The sequence below is a fragment of the Benincasa hispida genome, chromosome 5 (assembly GCF_027475165.1).
Source record: "Benincasa hispida cultivar pf3 chromosome 5, pf3_genome.v1.1, whole genome shotgun sequence".
Classification (NCBI taxonomy): Eukaryota; Viridiplantae; Streptophyta; class Magnoliopsida; order Cucurbitales; family Cucurbitaceae; genus Benincasa; species Benincasa hispida.
In genome coordinates, this window is record NC_143482.1 from 36,943,129 (window position 1) to 36,964,249 (window position 21,121).

The 21,121-nt window shown below is 30.8% G+C and overlaps 1 protein-coding gene across 10 annotated transcripts in view; it reads left to right on the forward strand.

Annotated features, from left to right (window-relative positions):
* LOC120077079 (MADS-box protein SVP-like) overlaps nucleotides 1-21,121 on the forward strand; it is a 61,340-nt gene that overhangs the window by 24,638 nt on the left and 15,581 nt on the right. For all 10 annotated transcript variants that reach the window (XR_016529733.1, XR_005481727.2, XR_005481725.2 and 7 more), the window contains exons 3-6: nucleotides 16,667-16,748; nucleotides 18,236-18,297; nucleotides 18,412-18,511; nucleotides 18,598-18,639. Coding sequence is in view for 6 of the 10 variants with exons in the window: in XM_090313971.1 (XP_090170097.1) it covers nucleotides 16,667-16,748; nucleotides 18,236-18,297; nucleotides 18,412-18,511; nucleotides 18,598-18,639 (286 nt within the window). In the remaining 4 variants the exon portion in view is untranslated. The remainder of the gene's footprint in view (nucleotides 1-16,666; nucleotides 16,749-18,235; nucleotides 18,298-18,411; nucleotides 18,512-18,597; nucleotides 18,640-21,121) is intronic.

Below are 21,121 nucleotides of genomic sequence, written 5' to 3' on the forward strand. Positions count from 1 at the left end.
CAATTGCTTACTCCATGTAGGCTTACATTTTGATAGTCCATGCTTGGTATTTCTCACCATCCAAGTGGAGCTAACAAAGAAAGTTTGCTTGATCCTGACTCTAGCTCACTCAATTCTCACAAGTATATCACTTGATTTCTCTTAGGGATATTTCACTATCACTCACAAATCCCTTAAGAATTTGGCTAATACCACTACTATTCTAATTTGAGAGAAAGAAGAGAATTGGGGAAGCGTGTGTTTTTATTCAATCATTTCTCACTATAAATATTAATGCTACAAACTAAAAATAGCTTGTTCGAAGCATAAAACTAACAAAAAAGCTCCACAAATCTAACTCCACAAAATTAGCCACTAATTCTAAATATAGGTACTTGACAACTTTTCTATAAAGTTGAACTTTTGACTAGTACAAAATAATTAAAAATAGACTTGTAGCTTGAGTTTTCTAAAAAAGATAAGCAATTAAGCACATATTACTATGGCTATTCAGACTTAAGATAGTTAAGCATTTAATCTAATGATCCTATAGGTATTATCCTATTTCTAGGGGTCAAATGAAATCCTATGTCTAGGCTTTTGTCCTATATTGCTTTTTATGAAAATTGTTTATTATCTAACTTTTTTGATAGTAGACTCAACATTGTATGCCAACCTAAGTGATCAATCTAAGTTAACAATAAGCATAAAATCAATAAAAGCAAACATAGATTATAGTGTTGAACAAGGTAAAAAGGGACACATATGGAACTTTCTTTAGTTTATCCTTAGAGTATCCACATCTTTAAATCCCAAAAGAAAGTTTAGCTCATAATAAAAACTAAATAACATAAAGTGTAAAAATGGAAGAACTCAAATTACTAATAGATAGAAACAAATACAAAACATTTTCAATGTAAAAAGAATGAAAAACAGTAGCCAAAAAACTTAATAAAACAGTAGCTAAAGAACTTAATACTAAACTATTACAAATAGAACTAAAGGTACAATAAGATGAAAAGGAAGTACAAGAAACCTTGTTAACTTGCCTCTCGATCTAGTTAAGTCCTCTCTTTCAAGAAGAACAATGCCCTTGTGCTTGTTCTTTCGAAACAAGTACCCGTAAGAGAATTCAAGGATGAAGAGGATTAGAACAGTAGCCCTCCAAGTGAGTTATAGAAAAATGAAAGCAGAAAAATAGTAGAGTTTCTAGGTAGCTTGAGCTTGTTGTTTAATGTTTGGGGAGCGAAAACGATGCCTTTTATAGACTTCCAAGGGGCTAGGGCTTCCAGAACACATTATAGCTCTTTCCTAATTGATTTGGATTTAATAAATGCAAATTTGATGTGATTTGGATTGAATTAGAGTAGAATCTGCAAATCTAAAAAAATTGGACCTTTTTGATTTTGCAAGTTGCAGTTGCAGTTCAATTGTAACTTTGACAGCTTTTTGCAAATGATATAAAAAGACAAAAAATTGCTCCAAGTTTGACACTCTTTGTATATATTCTATATTATTTCACCGATCAAGGCTAAGATATGAGTGACTTGTTTTGCATAAAATTATTCATAAAACTATCAAATATGACATTAAACACATGTTTTTAACTCAATAACCTAAACATTTTAAGACTAAATAACTCACGTAAGAGGGAGTTATCAATTACTTATTATAATTCCTCTAAAATATCCACTGGCTTCACAACTATATCCCACTTGACTAAGTGAGTCCCTTTCCCCTCCTAAGCCCTTCCCAAAGGAAATCCTTGATGAGCTTCTCTAGAGTCTTCTTTTCTTTATTCTTTTTATATATGAGTTTATTTTAGGAACTAACTTGCATAGAAGAATACAAAAATGGGAAGAAAAAAAACCACCAAAAGAAGCCAACTCTTAATTATACATGAAAAAGAAAACTTCTAGTTCAAGACAAAATTAAAAGCCTTGTAAGACAAAGGGTTGAAACTTACAAGGCTAGGAGCAAAGTACATTTGTCTCCCAAAGTAACTCATCAACTAATATACTTTATCTAAATTATGTCTCTAATATATGCCCTAAAACTCAACCATTTTCACAATCTTCTTAAGCCAATGTATTTCCAACTCAAACCCTATGCTTCTTAGAGAATTCATGATTGGAAGGACCTCTTATTTAGATCATGAGAAGAGTCAACCACTAATAGAATTATTTTAATTAAATCCACTAAAAGAAATGAGCAAATGACTATATTAGGTCAACTTCTAATCTAAATTTCCCTTTATAGATCAAATGAACAAGACCCAAGATGAAGATTTTTCTCTCAACTCTCAGTTCCTAAAGCCATATGGAAATTTGAAGCAGCCTCTTCAAAATGCAATGAGTAATTCTAAGTTCTTTGGGGGAAGACTATAGACAATAAATATTATATTATTTATCTATACTTTAGAATAATACAAAAATGTTATAAAATGATGCCTATAAGAAACAAGGCACTTTTTAATTTAAAGTATATTTCCCAAAGAATATTAAATGATACTTAATTTCCATAATATAGTAGTTAATTAATGCACAAATAATATATCAAATAAATTTTGAAGAAGATACTGAATTTAAAGAATATTGCCCAAGATGTCAAAAAGAAAAATTGGGGAAACCCACTTTGATTTTTATTATATTTTAATATATGCCTACTCTAGTTTAATTATTTATTTATTTTTGTCCCATTGTAATGTTTTACAAATAAAAAACTAATCCAAACAATATAATTGCTTTTTTCTCAAATTTGTTGAAATCCTTCTAGTTTCCCTTTCATAAGCTATCTCAATCTATGATCACTTATACTTTTGATTAAATTTTATAAAATTAACATCTTACTATTTTTTAGAAGAAGATACGAATAGGGAAACGTACTTTTGACTTTTTTTTTAAGAAAAAATCATATTTTATGTGTCCAATAATGGTTATTTACGAGGCTAAAAAAGTCATACAACAATATTATAGTATAATTTGTTAAAATCTTTTTAGTTTTTTCTTCATAAGTTATCTCATTTATACCATCACTTATTATTTTGATCAAATTTTAGTAAACTAAAATCATTTTCATCTTTTAGATGAAGTTTTTCACTCAACAATCATCAAATTCTTTAGAAGAAAGAAAAAAGAGTTTTGACCTAAAGATATATTTGCCTTTAATTTGGCATAAAGTTTTTATAAATCATTCTTAAAACAAATGGTAATATATATATATATATATATAGTCTTCATTTCATTCTTTTCCTTCAACTAAATTAAAGATTAATATACCATCAACTTTTTATAGTATAAAGTAAAATTTGATTTTGATGTGTCATATTAATACATTTATGTTAAATCTAACTTTTATTATGGCAATCTACCTCTCTCATATAATAGTGGCTTCATGATTATGTTTTTCCATCATGGTGCAACACACAGAATCTAAAGCCATAGGTTTTATGAGATGATAGGAGCAAGAACCACAACCACCTTAAATTTTCCCTCAAACCCAAAAACAAAAAACCCTAGAAGTTTGGAGATTTTCTGTTTCTCTACACAATAAATTACATCAAGTAATCAACTATCCTTTGGTCACTTATTAAGCTTCTGAAGAGGGTTAAATAGGCTATCTCTTATCTTGTAAGTCCATCCTCCCTTCAATTAAGAAATTGTTTTATCAATCTCTATTGCTTCTTAGTTAGGCAATTATCAACATTTCCTCACAAGGGTTACAATCACTTTGTTTAGAAAGGGAAGGGTGTTTTATATGGATTTTGAATGTGACATAGTGATTTTTTAACTATTTCAAAAGTAATCTAAATATGTCTTGGGATTGGAGATTTCTGATTAATCCAGGATTAATTTCATTCTTGATTTGAATTCACTTTTTTCCAAAAATGCAAGTTTGAAATGGATTTTGAACACGAAAAAGTAATTTTTTAATCCTTTCAAATTACTTCAAACATTCTCATAAAATTAGAGATTCTTCAACTTATTCCATTCTTGATATAAAATCCTTTTGTCAATAAATGCACGTTTCAAATAGATTTTGAACTGGTCAATACATTTTTCAACTATTTCAAAATCACTCCAAATATGTCCATAGAATTAGAGATTCCTACCTAATTCCATTTCTAATTAAAATCAATTTGTCAACAAATGCACATTTTCGATACATTTTCAACATGGCGAAGTGATTTTAACTAATCAAAATATATAATTCCAAACATGTCTTCATAATTAGGGTTTCCTAACTTCTTCAAAATTAGGGTTTCTAACTAATTCGTTCTTTTTATTTAAATTCACTTTGTCAAAAGCTCCACGTTTAAGATAGATTTTGAATACAACAAAGTGATTTTTTAACCATTTCAAGATCACTCCTAAGATGCCTCAAAATTAGGGATTCCCTAGCTAATTCCATTCCTCAAAGGTAAATAATAAACATCATATTTTTATTCTAAACTTTAAGAGTTAATTCCTTAAACTATACTCATTATTTAAACGGATGGCTTCCAAAGCATGCAGAGAAAATCTTCAAGTTCAAAAAAATCATGAATCAAAATTTCATTTTTAGGTTTAGGCAATTATCAAAATGCTTAGGAAGTAAATCCTTCTAATCAACAAATGTAGATTCATTAAGTTTATATATTATCTTACTTCAAAAAGAAATTCTATAAGATTATATAAAAATAGTTCTCACCTAGCAATTCAGGAGTGTTTCTTCTGGACCCATTGATGGTTTACTTTCTCGTCTAGGGTTTGTCTTCTATTGAAGATGAGAACCCTTTATTGCGTGTGCCCTGCATTGTGAATAATAAAAACCTCAAGAGTTATATGTGAGGTTTTCATGAATTCCTTTTATAATCTTTTGGAAAAAGAACCCTTTGGTCTTTAAGTTTTGGTTTTAGTTTCCGTTTGGTCCCTAAGTTTCAAAATGTTACATTTTATCCTTATGACTTGAGTTTCATTTCTATTTGGTCTCTAGATTTTAAAATTATACTTTTAACCTTGACTTTTCATTAAATATTCGCAGTTAGTCATGGTTATGAATAATTAATTTGATTATAATTATATTAGTTTTCACTAATTTTCACTCATTATTTAGATAATTTAAGAAAATTTCATATCATAATTATTTTAAATTAAATAATTGAAAGTTAACGTTCATTATGGTGATTCTGGACTAAAGGGTAAAATTGACATAACAATTGGATCAAGAAATAACAATGAATAGACTAGTAATGATGCCCATATGACGGAATGGAATTAGAGAAAAGGACTGACTTGACCCAAAGCCAAATTAGGTCGCTTGACATTGGCCAAGACCAAGATTGAGCCCACCAAATCATGCAATTCTTGCATGATTTGGCCAAACATGGGCATAGAGAGAAATGTTGATTTGGCCAAAGGTCAAATAAGCCTACTCAACCTTGGTCGAGGCCACCAAATCAGCCTTGCTCGCATGATTTGGCCTAATAAGGAAATAGTAAAATCTGTTACCAACAAGGAAGCTCTAATCAGAGAAGATCTAGGTCATCCAACCATGTAAATACGTAAAGAAAGTACAGAAGAGGTAAGTTGAGATTCTCCACTAGAAAATTCATAACGAACCTTATCTACATGCTTCTTGAATTAAACATCAACATTTGTGTGGCCTACATCACATTTGTTTGCTATTCTTGGTAACTTAGCTTACAGATTATGTTTTTCTCTCAAATACGTATTTACTATTATTGCCACGTAGAGGTGATACCATTTTACTTTTCTATCTGTTGTCGTCGTCTGTGCGGACCAAGCAAAAATGAATTTTAGTTAGAAACCTACCTTTCTTGACAAAAGGATGAGTCCTAGTTTCTAGAAAATAAACCAAGATGGAAAAGATTCTGATTAGGATGCCACCCATGCATAACTCTTTTGGTTGAAACATACGATTCAAGAGTAAATATGTAAAGTTTTGAAACTTATGGATTAAATGAAAATTAAACTCAAATCTTAAGGTTAAAAGTGTAACATCTTAAAACCTAAGGATGAAATTGAAATAAAATAAAACACTTAGGAACCAAAAAATATTTTCCCTTGAAATCTAAAAACTTATAACTAACCCTATTGACTGAAAGACAGAAAGTTGTCGAGGCCTTTAATCAATCAAATAATATAATCTATGATCAAGAACTCCAACTAACTAGTAGTCTTAGCAGCAAGACCAAGTGGAACCACATGGAGCCTAAGATGAAATCTCTGAACTAAATAAGTCTTTAAAAAGTAGTAAAACGAGGGTTTCTATTTGGTTTGACAAGAATGCATGAATTTAAAGTGCGAAAAGTTAAGAAAATTGAGAGAGAGAGAGAGAGAAAGCGATGCACAAGATTACTTCCACCGATTAAGAGACGGTTAGGCTATCTATGGATTAATTAATTGATTGATCATGCAAATCGAGTTAATGAGTTATCTAATTCAAGCATGATTGGCTGACTAGTAATGCTAGTGAGACTCCCTTAATAGAAAACTAATGTGGGTCTTTATTATTAAATCAACTAAGTAGTTGTCAAGCAAGCTACTTACTTAGTTTATCGCATTAAGCTTGTAATGTTCTGAGTTTAGGAGGTGGACATGAATGAACTGGGATCACGTATGAATGAGAGGGATACTGAGAGATATGAAAGTATGGCTAAGAAAGGCTTTAAAGAATTAAGTTACTACTTGTGCCAACAATATGCACCTTCTTTTTCGATGACTCAATCATAGAAACTCAAAAATTAAGTGTGCTTAACTTGGAACAATCCTATGTTGTGTGATCTCTTGGAAACTTTCCAAAGGAACATGTGCGTGAAGACAAAATATCTTAAAAAAATCCATGTTGGTTTGTGGAGATAGTTTTCACTTGTAGAAGCAGTTCAAGACAAGTAAGGATGACATTGCCATGTTGCAAGGGAATGTTGGGGCCATCAGGTGTCGAAGCTGTATTTCGAATCCTATGCCTAGAGGGTTATAAAGATCTTGGATTGATCGAGACGTTAGATTAAACTGATCTAATCTAACCTAACGCTTTTCCATTTCTTACATTTTGTTATCTTTTGTTACTGATGATCTTAGTAATGCTAAAACTCGACCATAACTATAACTCAACTTAGTTACTACTAAAATTAAGCATGCTTTTGTTACGAATCCCAGTACACATAACATACATGTTCAATCTAAGCTTTGATACTACTAATCTGTCACACGAACATAAATCAAACATGGATTCAAATGAAGAAGGGGAAACAAGAAGAAATTAGAAAAAACCAAAAACTTTCATTAAAATCTCATAAATTTAAAGAAAAGTGCCCGATAAATCTCAAAACTGAAGTTTGGGAGCCTAGCCGGTCAACAAAGATCAAATCCCTACACTATAATCTTCACTACAAGTGAGAATACAAAGAAATCTTATGGGTTTTGGTCAAGAATGACCAAAACCAAGCATAAACTCCTAAAATCGGCCTAACTCTCCTCTGTAATCCTAAAATTGAAAGGGATATAAAAAGAAATCGCAGCGACTCCGTGGCAATAGAGATCCCTTGTGCAAAGTTGTGGGGCACTGCGACGTTGAAGCCTTAACCCACATGCGTATGAGTTGGGTGTTGTAGCGCCTGCCTATGCGCATGCCTCTGTAACTTGTGGTGTTGGTGGCCATCGTGGCGTCAGGTCTCTTAGGGCATTTTGGTCTTTTCTCTGCTCCTTGAAGCTTGGTTGCTCTATTAAGCTTCTAATTGCTCCAAATTAACATTGAACTGCCTGTAACGCTCTGGAACACATCTTCCAACAAATATAGACATTTAAAGTACATTAATCATTATAAACGAGCGAGATTAGAGGCACTAAGATACCTCTTTTGGGGAGCTATCACTGACATTTGTTCATTCATTTTTTTCTTTTAGACAAGTGTACAATTCAGGTGGGTTGACGACATTTACCTTAAAACATTGCAATTTGTAATTATTATATAATTAAGAATTTTTTTCACATAAATTATTGTTTTTCTCATGTGAGACTTTTTCAACTTCTAATCGTTACAAAAGAAAAAAAAAAACCTAACAAATTCCATTTCATTTTAAGAAGATGGCTGAAGTTGAAGAAACTACCACTTATATCACATCTATTGTCTTCATTGACTCATTATTGTTGATCCTAAAATTCAGATAATAGAAAATGCACTTGACTTTCATGTGATGACAATTTTATTTGGGAAAGAGATACCTGCAAAACTAAAGGAAAATGGCTTCGATGCTAAAGTAAGAAATAGATAATAAGTCATAACTTAGAAGTTTAAGTTACCTCATACGGAGCTATAATAATGTATTTATAGAGGGATTGACTTAGGGTTCTTCATAATCCCAAGAATTAGGATGTGACTTTTTCTAATCTTAAATAAGTTAGGATTAAATCTTATTACCCCAGTGGTTAGTTGAGTTTGGACTTATTTAAGCCAAATTCCATTGATAAAGATCTTGGACTTATTCTACCTGGTATTTGTTGGCCTTTAGCCTATATTGTTAGGTTCAAATTCACCTATAACAATTATAATTCTCAACTCATAGAATTATAACCTACTTTGATATCAAAGTAAACCACTTGGAACTTCGATCTACTCATCTCATCTAAAAGTTTTTCGACCATGGATATACTTCCTCTACACAAATCTTGCATAACTATCAAATCAATGATGTGTAAACCTATAGAACTTTTGGCATCAAATATATTCTCTATCAATTAAAACAAATACACAATGAGAATGAATTTTGTTTTTCTTTAGATGAAGTCATCATCTCCTTTAATAAAAGAGACATTGTTAGCATTTAATCTAGAGCCATTTTATAAAATTAGTCATCTTTTGTATATAAAGACGATCCCAACTATCCTTTTATCAACAACTGTCTCATCTGAAATTTCTCCATTAGATCTGGCTTTATCCTCTTCTAAATGCCAACCCTTGCTAAACACGCCAATAATTTACCAAACCTAACTTCTCCATATACTGTGTCTGAATTATGCCAGCCTTCTATTGACATTTTCCATCCTTCCCAATTGGTTGTCCTATCTGATGTTCGCCTTAAGTAACTATCCGAAATACATTGCTCTCCGCCTCTTTCTTCCAAACCATGTTCACCTTACCCATCAAATGATATCACCACCCATCTCAATAGCCCCTCACACTTCTCCACCTCTTGAAAACTCCTCTTTCTCCCCTCCTAAACTTCATCCATCTATCCATCAATCTTCCTCCCTCATCTCGGTATCAAGCACGCCACTGCCATCATTGCTTTGCCATTGAAAGCTAACACAAATGCCTTCCTTTCTATCTCCATTCCTACTCCACCGATTTCTCCCTACACATAGAAGAAGAATGGTACGATTTTTACCATCCATCTGCTGACTCCTTCAACCCAACCCTACATTGGATGACATTGGCTCCATAGTTTAGAGAACTTGGCCTTTGCATAAAGGTGATTTCAGCAAAAAAGCATTCCAATCCTTTTCAACTTGACATTAGATCATTATAACAAGGCTTTTTCTTTTTCTTTTTCTTTTTTTTTTGGCTGAAAGTTCTGATTTTTATGGATCTTCTTCTACACCGATGAGCTTCAAAAAGTTTTGGTCATTATCACATTTGATTTGTTTCACCAAAATGGATCACTATGTTGTTCTTTTTTTTTTTCTTTTTGTCTAGTCTGTCTCATTTGTATTTTATCATTTATTGATTGGCTTGTATATTTTTATCCTCCTCCCCTTGTTCCCATTTGGTTGTATCTTTCACTATTTGGGTTATGCTTTTGGCTTATTGGGTGTTCTCATCTTTGGGTCTATCCCTATCGCACTCTTTAGATATTTCATTCACCAATGAAATGTTTCTTAACAAAATAATAATAATAATAAAAGAATCTTTTGTACATGTTCCCAAAACTATATCCACATTTTCATGTAAAAATATGAAATCATAGCATGTAAAATCCTAGATTTACGCTCATCAACATTTCCTTTAAAATTTCATCTACTCCTTTGCCTGAACATGTGGGAGAGCCCTTTTGCCCAATCCTTAGTAAACTTAGTTGAAGAGAGCCCTTTTCCTCGATGTCATCAACGTCAATAACATAGATCTTACGTGCACGTAGAACTGAGTAGGATCTTGTTTATCTTAGCATATCTTTGGTAGCAAGGATCGTCATATAACTGGGTACCTTACCACACCTTCGATACCAAATGATCAAGAGTAGGTTTTACATATCAAATATACATGTTAACATCATAAACAACATATTTATCATACTTAAGGAAATCAGTAAATAACTCATTTCAATGCTATGTCATGGCATAAAACTCAAGTGGAACGAATGAAAATTACATGTAAAATCTATCTATAAAACATCAACATGCGTCCAGAAACAATTCCCAATACTTAAAACATACATTAGAAAATCAAGATAAATCTGATTATGTGTTGGAAAATTCATAAGTAAAACACTTAGTAAATATTTTGAAAACTAGTCACTCACAATCTTTAGGTTACTTTCTTAAAGGATTGTAAGTCTCTCCTATACATGTTTGCCTTGTAAGAATAACAAGAGTCTTTGATTAATGTCTTGGCTCCCTCTCGAGCTTAACTTATTATTCAAGTAATGCATGCTAAGCCTCAAACCTAGTTCGACGCATCATCTTACTCCTCTTTTTTACTTGACGCATCCTCAATATATTATACGTAACGCATTACCACACTTAACCAAATTTTGACCTTGCGACTAAATAGGTGGGTGGCAGCTTGCACATAAGAGGCTCTTAGGCATTAGAACGTGTTGACTTCGGCTATGTAATGCATGCTTGTCCACACTTAGCCTATGTCGATCAGCTGCTTACTTATGCGTGGGTTGCAACTGCTTACTTGTTCATCTAACCAAAATTCCAGATTTCACTTTCAACTTGAATAACTTAAATTCCATACTAAATCTCATGAAATTTTCTTTTAAGAACTTATTCCCAAACATCTTAACTATCTTACCTTAGAATCACAACCTTTTATTCTTCTTTACAAGCTCGAAATTTACCAAGTTTTACAACTCATCCGTGTGGCCTTAGGTTCTTGAACCTTTAAAGAAATTTCTCAACCTTTAGCTCCAATCCATTGAAATTTTTCTCTAGCAGTCCCGTTTCAGCTCCTTCAACGTTCAAGCTTCAGACTGATCACAACTCTCCTCTCTTAGCACGATTTAAATGTCCAAACTGAGCTCTTCAACTTTAAAATCCTTTTTATACTAAGGTTGCATGATCAGCTAGTTTCTTAAGATTACACCTAGCACACTAATCGTTATTTGTGACCTCTAAGCATGCCACTTAGCCCATTAATTGGGTGATTAAGCTAAATGCTTAAGTCCTTCATCAATGCCCAAGTTGGCGTCTCCGCTAGCCTTCCTCCTCGGCCAACGCAAACCACAGCTAATGTCGCACACTCTTGTTCACACATCGCTAGCCAACGCATACACTGGCAACTCACCGATACCTCCCTTAACCTCTCATGTCTTAGCACTCCTTGTCTACCATGTGTTCACTTAGGCAACCTCAATTGCCTGCATACTATCCACCTTAGGCCTTTACTAACCTCTATGTGGCCCTTGACACATACCTCCTATTAAACTTAGCCAATCTCTACCCTTAGGCTCTTAAGTCTACAGACGCTTATGCGTTCCTCACTTCTACATTTCGGATTTCCTTCTAAGTGCTAGCTCTTATCTTACTTGAGAGCACAACTTCCAACACTTAGGAAAATTCCTAATTCCCTTTCAACCTGGCATCGCCCTTACCTTCACCTACCTTAGCTTTCTGAAATTTTGTCTAAGTGTTGGCTTTCTTTACTACCCGAGAGCATCCCATTTCAAGACTTAGAGAATTTTTCTTCATCTCTACCTCACACACATACTCATTATAACTTCCATATCGTTTCAATTATTACAAACATTATAACTACATGCATACATAGATTAAAGCACATAATAGGGTAATTAAACATGTAATTAAGGGGACTCAAACATGATTAACTAGTAAAATAAATTTAGGGGTTTACATATATGATCTCTAAGGGATGCACCTTCCTGCATACTTAGACTGAACATACGTTACTTTAGAAGCACCTTCTTAGTTAAAGACTTCATCATGTGAATACTTTCCAACTTCAACTAAAGACTAGCGATAGTTTTTTCATCTACGACCTTAATGATGACGTCATTAGCCAAACATTGTTGGGAAAAACTTCCCACTTCTACCGTAGGAATAAGCAGAAAATAACAGAGAAATTAAAAGAAAGTAATAAAATTGGAAACACAAGAATTTATGTGGAAAACTTCCAACTAAAAAAAAACCACGGTTTATCAAAAAGAAATCCACTATGTGAAAAATTGTTACAATAACACAAAATAATTCTCTCTCCCAGTCCTAATTACAATAGCATTCTCTCAAGGCTTTTGATTACTAACACTTTTTTTCCCACTCTTAAACTAGATAATACAAAAGGAATTTAATTAGAGTTAGCACATTAAGCTTAAAGTGTTTCTAATTGGGACGACTAAAACCAAAGGCATGTACTTCTTTTATAGACTCGGAGCCCATGACTTTCCTAAACCTTTTTGATGTAGGACAAGACCATGACTTTCCTAAACCTTTTCAATGTAGGACAAGCCCATGACTTTTCCTAAATCTTTTAGGTGTAGGACAACTGTACTTCTAATATTTTGCCAAAAAACCCAACAAATATAGCATAATAATCGAATGGCCTTCTCATCTAAAGTCTTCCATTCTTCGTCATCTGCAGCTACCTTCTTCGAACTATTTGCTTATAGCACCCACAATTCCTACTGCTTCAACAAGGAATACATTTTGATTTGATTTGCCAAGACCAAAATTGTTCTTCCTTGTGAATTTATCTATTCTCATCCAAAGTCTTCCATTCTTCGTCATCTGCAGCTACCTTCTTTGAACTATCTACTTATAGCGCCCACAATTCCTACTGCTTCAACAAGGAACACACTTTGATCTGTCATAGACCAAAATTTTTCTTCCTTGTGAATTTATCTATTTTCATGTCTATGGTAGACATCTTTGTTTGTCGAACAAATGCGGAATTTCAAGCCATAACAATTAGGTTCTGATACCGATTTGTTATGGAATTGACAAATAAAGAAAATAGAAAAACGAAAATCAATAGAGAATGGACAAACAGATTTATATGGTTCACTAATAGTGTGTTAATTATATCTACGGGTAGACGGAGGTAGCAATTTTATTAGAGAGAAAATTTAGAATACGGATCCGATGCGCCTTTAGAGTTAGAGAGTTTGTATAGTGCACTTCTCTAAACCTTTCGATTAATTATAGTGATTAAATTAAATTCATCATAACCCATCAACTTAAACTTGTAGGTTAATTAGTGATTCAAGAAGAGTTCTAAGGATGTTAGAGAGCTCTTAAATAATTGTTTGATCTAAAAAGACCTTAAATTAGAAAATTTGTCCATTCTTTTAATTACTATCTTAAAATCAATTGATAATGATGAGTTATTATAAGGTCCCTTGATTTTCCAATTAGATCTTAACAAACCCCTTCGAGATCCTGCTTCTTTGGGTTTATCATTATTAGATCATATCCCAATTTTTGTTTTTGGACCGACCGAAAACCCATTTGGGTATCACAAGTTTCGATACCATATTAGATAATACAGGGTTTCATTTCAAAACCAATTGACTATGAGAGAAGTTATTCATCTATCTATAAACATTATAAGGTCGCTCGATTTTTCCAAAGCAAAATCCTACAACAATTAATAAGATGAATCCAATGGTTTCAATACAAATAAATTTGAAGAGGTTAATGAATGGGTTACCTTCCTTCCAATATCACTGATCAAATCAGTATTTCTTCCATCCTGAATAAATTCATTGGCCAAACTTAGATTAACTAATGAAATGTTAATTAGTATGAAAAAAAGGTAAAATGATAGAATTAATTAACCATAATTTCTGCAACACGGCTGAGTGCTCCTTGGAGTGATTTCTCTAATTTCTTAAGCACTTCCATCCCCAATCCTTGAAGCTCCTCTTCCTTCATTTGCCTATTACATCTATTCACACAAAAGACAAATTACTTTGCTTACAAATGAATAATTATGTTCTTCCCTTTTTTCTTTCTTTCAAAAGAATGAAAAATGTCCGAGTAGTTTTGCACTCAGCTCAAGTACGTAATCGTATCGTTCGAAGTACCATATATCAGATTCAAGGTATTTCAAGACATAAAATAGTTAGAGAAATGAAGAGGAAATAACTTTCCTGAAAAAGTCCCAAATTGGAGGGAAAACAATGGCACACTCCACAAATATCCTGAAAAAGAACATATTAAAATACAATACTAATTAAGCTAGACATTACCTGCTAACATCAATGGTTAAGGTAGCTGTTCTTTCTTGATTCAAATCTTTGCTAGCTCCATGTTTATTCTATCTTCATAGGAAAAAAAAACTCTAAACATTATTATCACAAAATGCAACAAACCAAATATTGAAACATGAATTACTGCTCAGAATTACAACAAAAACATACTGCTAAGAATTTCATATCATCAAACCCTAATAACCTTTATGATTATCCAAATCCCTACATTAAATATGTTAAAAATATAGAGATCTCTGGTCTGCCAAAAAAAAAAACCCTAAAGTCATCTAAAATAATTGAAAAGATTGTAACTTGCAAAATAATCAAAAGATTGTAATTGAGAAAAGTAGTTACTTTAATTCAATCATAAAAATCAAATCCTTGTAAACTCTTGTTAGGGTTTTTCTAAATCACCAATATTGCAATATTGGTGGTATGAATATTAAATATCTAGCGATTAAAAGAATAAAGATTTGAATGTTTGAGATAATAACTAATATGAGTATAGTTCAATTGACATGAACTTATACTATCAATTTTGAAGTTTGAATTAATAAACATATGTGATGGATAGCATAATTAAACAAATAAACATATATTTTTTATATATGTTTGTCAAAATCTTTCAAATCTAGTAAACAAAATAGGGCCTAAGGCCTATAGACAGTTTATTTTAAACAATCTCAAACTAATTAGGCTCATTTGATTAGATTTTTCTTTTTTCCTTGAGATTTGTCCTTTCTAATTTTAATGTAACTTTTATGTTTAATACTACTTTGATTCCTATATTTTTTGTTTTAGTTCTTCTCGTTTTTTAGATTTCAATTTTGGTTAATTTTGATATATGTATTTTTAATATTGACTTCTTTGGCCCCTCACATATTTTTATTTTTAAGCGACTAAAAAATGATAAAAAAGTATAAGATCAAAATAAAGTCAAGTTTTTTTCAAAAAAAAAAAAAAATTAAAGAAACGAGTTTATGTTGAGAACATGAAAGGTTTTAATATTAAACTTTATTTGTGACATTTGGTTTTTGTAATCAATGGTGGCCTTTTGAGTTTTTTTGGAAATTATGAGCGTTTATTAACATTTATGGTTTCTTAACAATTGGTATTCTATGGTTATCTTTTTGTAAATTTATATAAAGATATCCTTAGTTAAATGATTCATCAGTTTCTTCATATTTGTGTCTATCATGCCTTTTTCTTTATTGAGAGTAAAGGAATTAAAACGAACATTTAAAAATATACAAACTAAAATAAATTAAAGTTGAAAATATGAGGTTTAAAATGATGATCAATTTGAAATTACAGTCATCAAAGTGAACAAAAAAAAATTACTGGACCAAAGTATTATTTTCCTAATTTTAAGATAAATTCATAAAGTGAATTCTGAAAGCAGTCTGATTTTCTAATTTTAAAATTATTATCAATAGGATATAAATTCCCATTTTAAATAATTGTGGAGTTTAATTTAGATAAATGATATACTTGCATCAATTTCTCTTTTTTATTCTCTAGGTAACGTCAAATAAATTAGTAAAGTTTAAGATTGTTTTCAAATATAGGAAAATGAGTAAACTTTTTATTTTTAATAATTATAGTAAAATATCACTATATATTAGTGATATATAGATATTGATAGACATCTATCAATGAGTGATAGATCCGGTTAGACAATGATATTTTGTTATATTTATAAATATTTCTGACAGTTTTGTTATTTAAAATAATTATCTTAAACTTTACTTATAAAAAATAGCATATTAAATTAAAATTTATTTTTGTAAAATGCATTTTCAAATGCAACTTTTATCTTTAACTACATTTTCTTAGAGAACAGTAATTTATAAATAATTATCAACAAAGTCTATTTTTAAAATTTTAATTTTAAAAAAGATAAAATAAATCACAAAACACAAAGTATCTTAAAAAGGTTCCTTTAATCTCTAATTATTCTCTTTCACAATCTATATAATTTTTTATCACTACTCTCATTCTTCTTTTACTAATTACCTCCCACTATATATATATATATTTTTTTTACTAATTACCCTCATTTTTTCTTCCTTTTCTTTTTCTTTTTCTTTAGTTTTATAAATTACAGAGACTTGCAATCTCTCTCTTTGTCTGAACAATGTTATTGAACTTAATTTTATTGTGAATGTTTTTCTTGTTATAAATTGTTTAAAATATTATGTATACATTTAAATATATTATAACTTTAGTAATTTTTTTTCCCATTTTCTAAAGCATTCAGAGCATACTTGAGAGGCATAATAGTGTCAATTCAGAGAATCTTCCCAATTTGAATGAACCATCAGTTGAGTTGCAGGTAATTAATAACATCTACTTAGTTCATAAAATCTTGATTTATATTTTCTAATATAAAGTGATTATTTCCTCAAAATTACATCTTACAGTATAAGATTGTTGTTGCAGCAGCTTTGAAATGACCTAGTTAGGGCAAAATTGTAATGCATATTAAAAAAAAGGAAAAAAAACTTATTTAGATCTTGGTAGAATTTTGAAAAGATTGAAGTTTTTAAGGAAAACCCACTACCAAAATTCTAATTCAAGAATGTTGAATTTCTTGTAGAAACGTATACTTAATGAAATGTAAAGGTGACATGTATTAATGGGAAATGTTATTACTGAATAGGTTAATTCAAAAGTCTACTCTCGAAACTTTTAAATTTGTGTTTAGGCCATTATAGTTCATTAAACTTTCAATTTTTTTTGTCGAATAGATGATTGAATATTAATTATATATGATAGGCCCTTAGAATATTCAACGTTTTAGAGATAATAGATTTATTAGACAAAAAAATTAAGACCCCGTTTAGTAATCATTTAGTTTTTTGTTTTTGTTTTTGAAAATTATGTCTATAGACATTACTTTCACCTCTAATTTTCTTCTTTTGTTATCTACATTTAACCAATGGTTTTAAAAACTATGTCAAATTTTGAAAACTAAAAAAGTAGCTTTTTAAAAATTTGTTTTTGTTCTTAAAATTTGGTAAAGAATTCAACCGTTATACTCAAGAAAGATGTAAATAATTGTAAGAAATTGGGAGGGAATAGATTAGTTTTCAAAAACTAAAAACCAATAACGAAATAATTATCAAACGGGACCTAAATTTTATGTCAAAGAAGAACCTAAACTTGTAATTTTATACATGAAAAGTTTTTTAGTCTTAGAAATATCCGTTAGTAAAAGTTTAAGGACATATCATATAGTTTTTTAAGTTGAGACCAAGCTATTAGAAATAATTAAATGTTTAGGATCTATTTGACATTTCTTTTTAAATTTAAGAATCTATTAGACACAAACTAATTCGAAATTTTAAGGAATAAACTTATAATCTAACCTATTAAGTACAAGAGATGACCATCTTTTAAAATAAAGAACTCGAACCAAAAGGACAAATCAAGAAACTAGACATTGTTTGATAAGTTTCTTATGTTTCATGTTTTTGAAAATTAAACTTATAATAACTATTTTCACGTATAAGTATAAGTTTCTATTTTTTGTTATCCACTTTCTACACTCATATCTAAAAACCCAAATCAAGTTTTAGAAACAAACAAAAAGTAATTTCCAATAACTTGTTTTCAACTTTAGAAATTGAGGTATTTCTTCAATAAAAAGTATAAATTTCAAAGACATATAACTAAAAGTAATAAACATTATCAAACGAAGCCTAAATATAGTCAATAGGAGCATAGAAGCTCATTAGTTAAACACCTCTATTTGCTTTAAAAGATCGTTTAGTTTGTTTGAATCTTCTATCTCATATATTATTGTTATCTTTTTAACAGCTCGAGAGTAATATTCGAGCAAAGTTGAATGAAGAAGTTGAGAAAAAGACCCATGAACTAAGGTGAGTGCAAAACCACAAGGCATTTTTCATTGTTTGGAAGAAAAGAAAAAAAAGGAAACAAAATTGTTATTAATTATTTGTAAGGAAAGAAATTTGTATGAATAAATGTAATAGGCAAATGAAGGGAGAGGAGCTTCAAGGATTGGGGATGGACGAGCTTAAGAAATTAGAGAAATCACTTCAAGGAGCACTCAGCCGTGTTGCAGAAATTATGGTTAATTAATTCTATCATTTTACCTTTTTTTCATACTAATTAACATTTCATTAGTTAATCTAAGTTTGGCCAATGAATTTATTCAGGATGGAAGAAATACTGATTTGATCAGTGATATTGGAAGGAAGGTAACCCATTCATTAACCTCTTCAAATTTATTTGTATTGAAACCATTGGATTCATCTATTAATTGTTGTTTACGATTTTGCTTTGGAAAAATCGAGGGACCTTATAATGTTTATAGATAGATGAGTAACTTCCTTCGTAGTCAATTGATTTTGAAATGAAACCATGTGTTATCTAATATGGTATCGAAACCCGTGATGTCCAAATGGATTTTCGATCGGTCTAAAAACAAAAATTGGGATTCGATCTAACAATGATGAACCCAAAGAGGTAGGATCTTGAAGTGGTATGTTGAGATCCAATTGGAAAATCGAGAGACCTTACAATAACTCATCATTGTCGAGTAGTTTTGAGATATTAAGGTCAGTTTAGATCAAAAGTTTAAGTTGATGAGTTACGATAAATTTAATTTTATCAATATAATTGGTCAGAGGAGATCGGACTCTAGTTTTAACATTCCGACCTTAAACTTCCTCACCATCACCTTTGTCGATCCTATGCTTTATGCTATTTTTGCTCCATTGTCTTACCCTTTTCCTCTACAAATTGTAATAGGCTTTGATATTATTGGGTACAAACAAAATCCTACATTGGTCATAGAAGAATGAGATCTATGGTATATAAATGAGGACTATCTTTATAGTACGAGACCTTTTTAGTAAAATTAAAAGCAAAGTCATGAGAACTTATGTCAAAAAGTGAATAATATCACACAAATCCGTTATTCTTATCACATGAAACCATCTTTTCCTTCAAGGTATTCACTCTAGCTTCCATCTTTTTTTTCCCACCATTCTTCCAAGGAATACTCTAGCATACTACTCCTTACAACTCTCAAATATGAGTCTTACTATATTTAACTCTCCCTAAACCCTAGACCTAAACACATGTCCCCTCCTCTCAATTCACTGATACAAGGTTACTATCGAAATTGAATAAAACTATTGAAGTATTGATATAATTAAATTTGTCATAATCTATCACTTAAGTTTTTGGGATCCGTGGTGATTAACAAAAACAAAATTAACCAAAGAAAAGTTTGGTAGAATGAACCAGAAATAATCTAACAAAAGAGAAGTCCAAAAATTTGAAAACTGGGAGGTTCAAAATCTTAGGACCTCCTGGCTCATAAACTTTAGTCAGTTTTCTTGTTGAAGAAAAGAAACCAAAAACAAAGACAATTAATTGAAGTACTCAATTTGGGATATTTCTTTTGTTTAACCACACATTGTTTAGCCAATTGGTTTTGAAATGGAACCACATACTATTAAAGATGGTGTCAGAGCTAAACCTCTCCCAGTAAAATGTGGTTTGGGGACGAACTAAGTGGAAGCTGGTGAACATGTAACACCCTGAGTTCGGGAGGGGTACATGAATGAACCGATATCACATCCAAATGAGAGGGATCCTGAGAACATGAAAGTATGATTAAGAAAGACTTAAAAGAATAGAAAGTTACTACCTATAAAAACAAGATACACCTTTCTTTTCGGTGACTCATTCATAAGAACTCTGTAGTTAAGCGTGCTTAATTTAGAGTAATCCTATGTTAGGGTGACCTCCTAGAAGTTTTTCTAGGATGAATATGAACAAGGACAAAGCATGCTAAAAGGACCCGAATTTCGAATCACCCTTATTTTTGCGAATGTAAATCATTTGTTTTAAGAGAACTAAGGATCTCAAGGAAAATTATGTTTATATATGGAATTATATAGGTTAAATATTACTCTTTTATTATAGTTTGTATTTCATTTCAATTTGGTCAGTATAGTTTTACATTTTTGGGGAAAAGATCAATTTATATTTTATACCCTTAAACTTAAACTTTGAAGTGTGTCAATTCAAATATTAAATTATTAATTATATTAATTTAGACCATGAACTTTTGCAAGTGTATCAATTTTCACCCTCCTTCAAATTTAGTGTGAAAAATATCATGTGAGAATTATAATTTTATCAATTAAATTCTTAAATTTTCACAAGTGATTCAATTTAATTAGACTCGCAAATAAGATTTCTTTTAAAAATTGTTCATGCATTCATTCTAATCACCAATTTTATGAATCCAATATTTGAAGTAGTCAACATACGTCTTAGAATTGAATGCATGAACGATTTTCAAATCTAATATTAATAAATGGTCTAAATTGATTCACTTAATTATGACAATTTAGAAGTTGAATTGAAACAATTTTATGTTTCACATCATATTTTTCAAACTAAATTTGAAAGAAGGTATTAATTTATATTAAAAGTTTAGAGTTTAGTTTGACACCATCTACTCATATCTTTTCAAATTTTTATTATTCTCTCTATAGTTTGATTGTATTTAATTAATCGTAATCATTGTTATCAGAAATTAACAAACATTTTTTATTTTTTATTTTTTTTATTTTTTGCTGAAAGTGGCAAAGAGATTTGGAGTGAGTTTTGAGTGGAGGATTTTTGTAAAATATTTCCTTCCTACTTGAAAACTCACCAGAG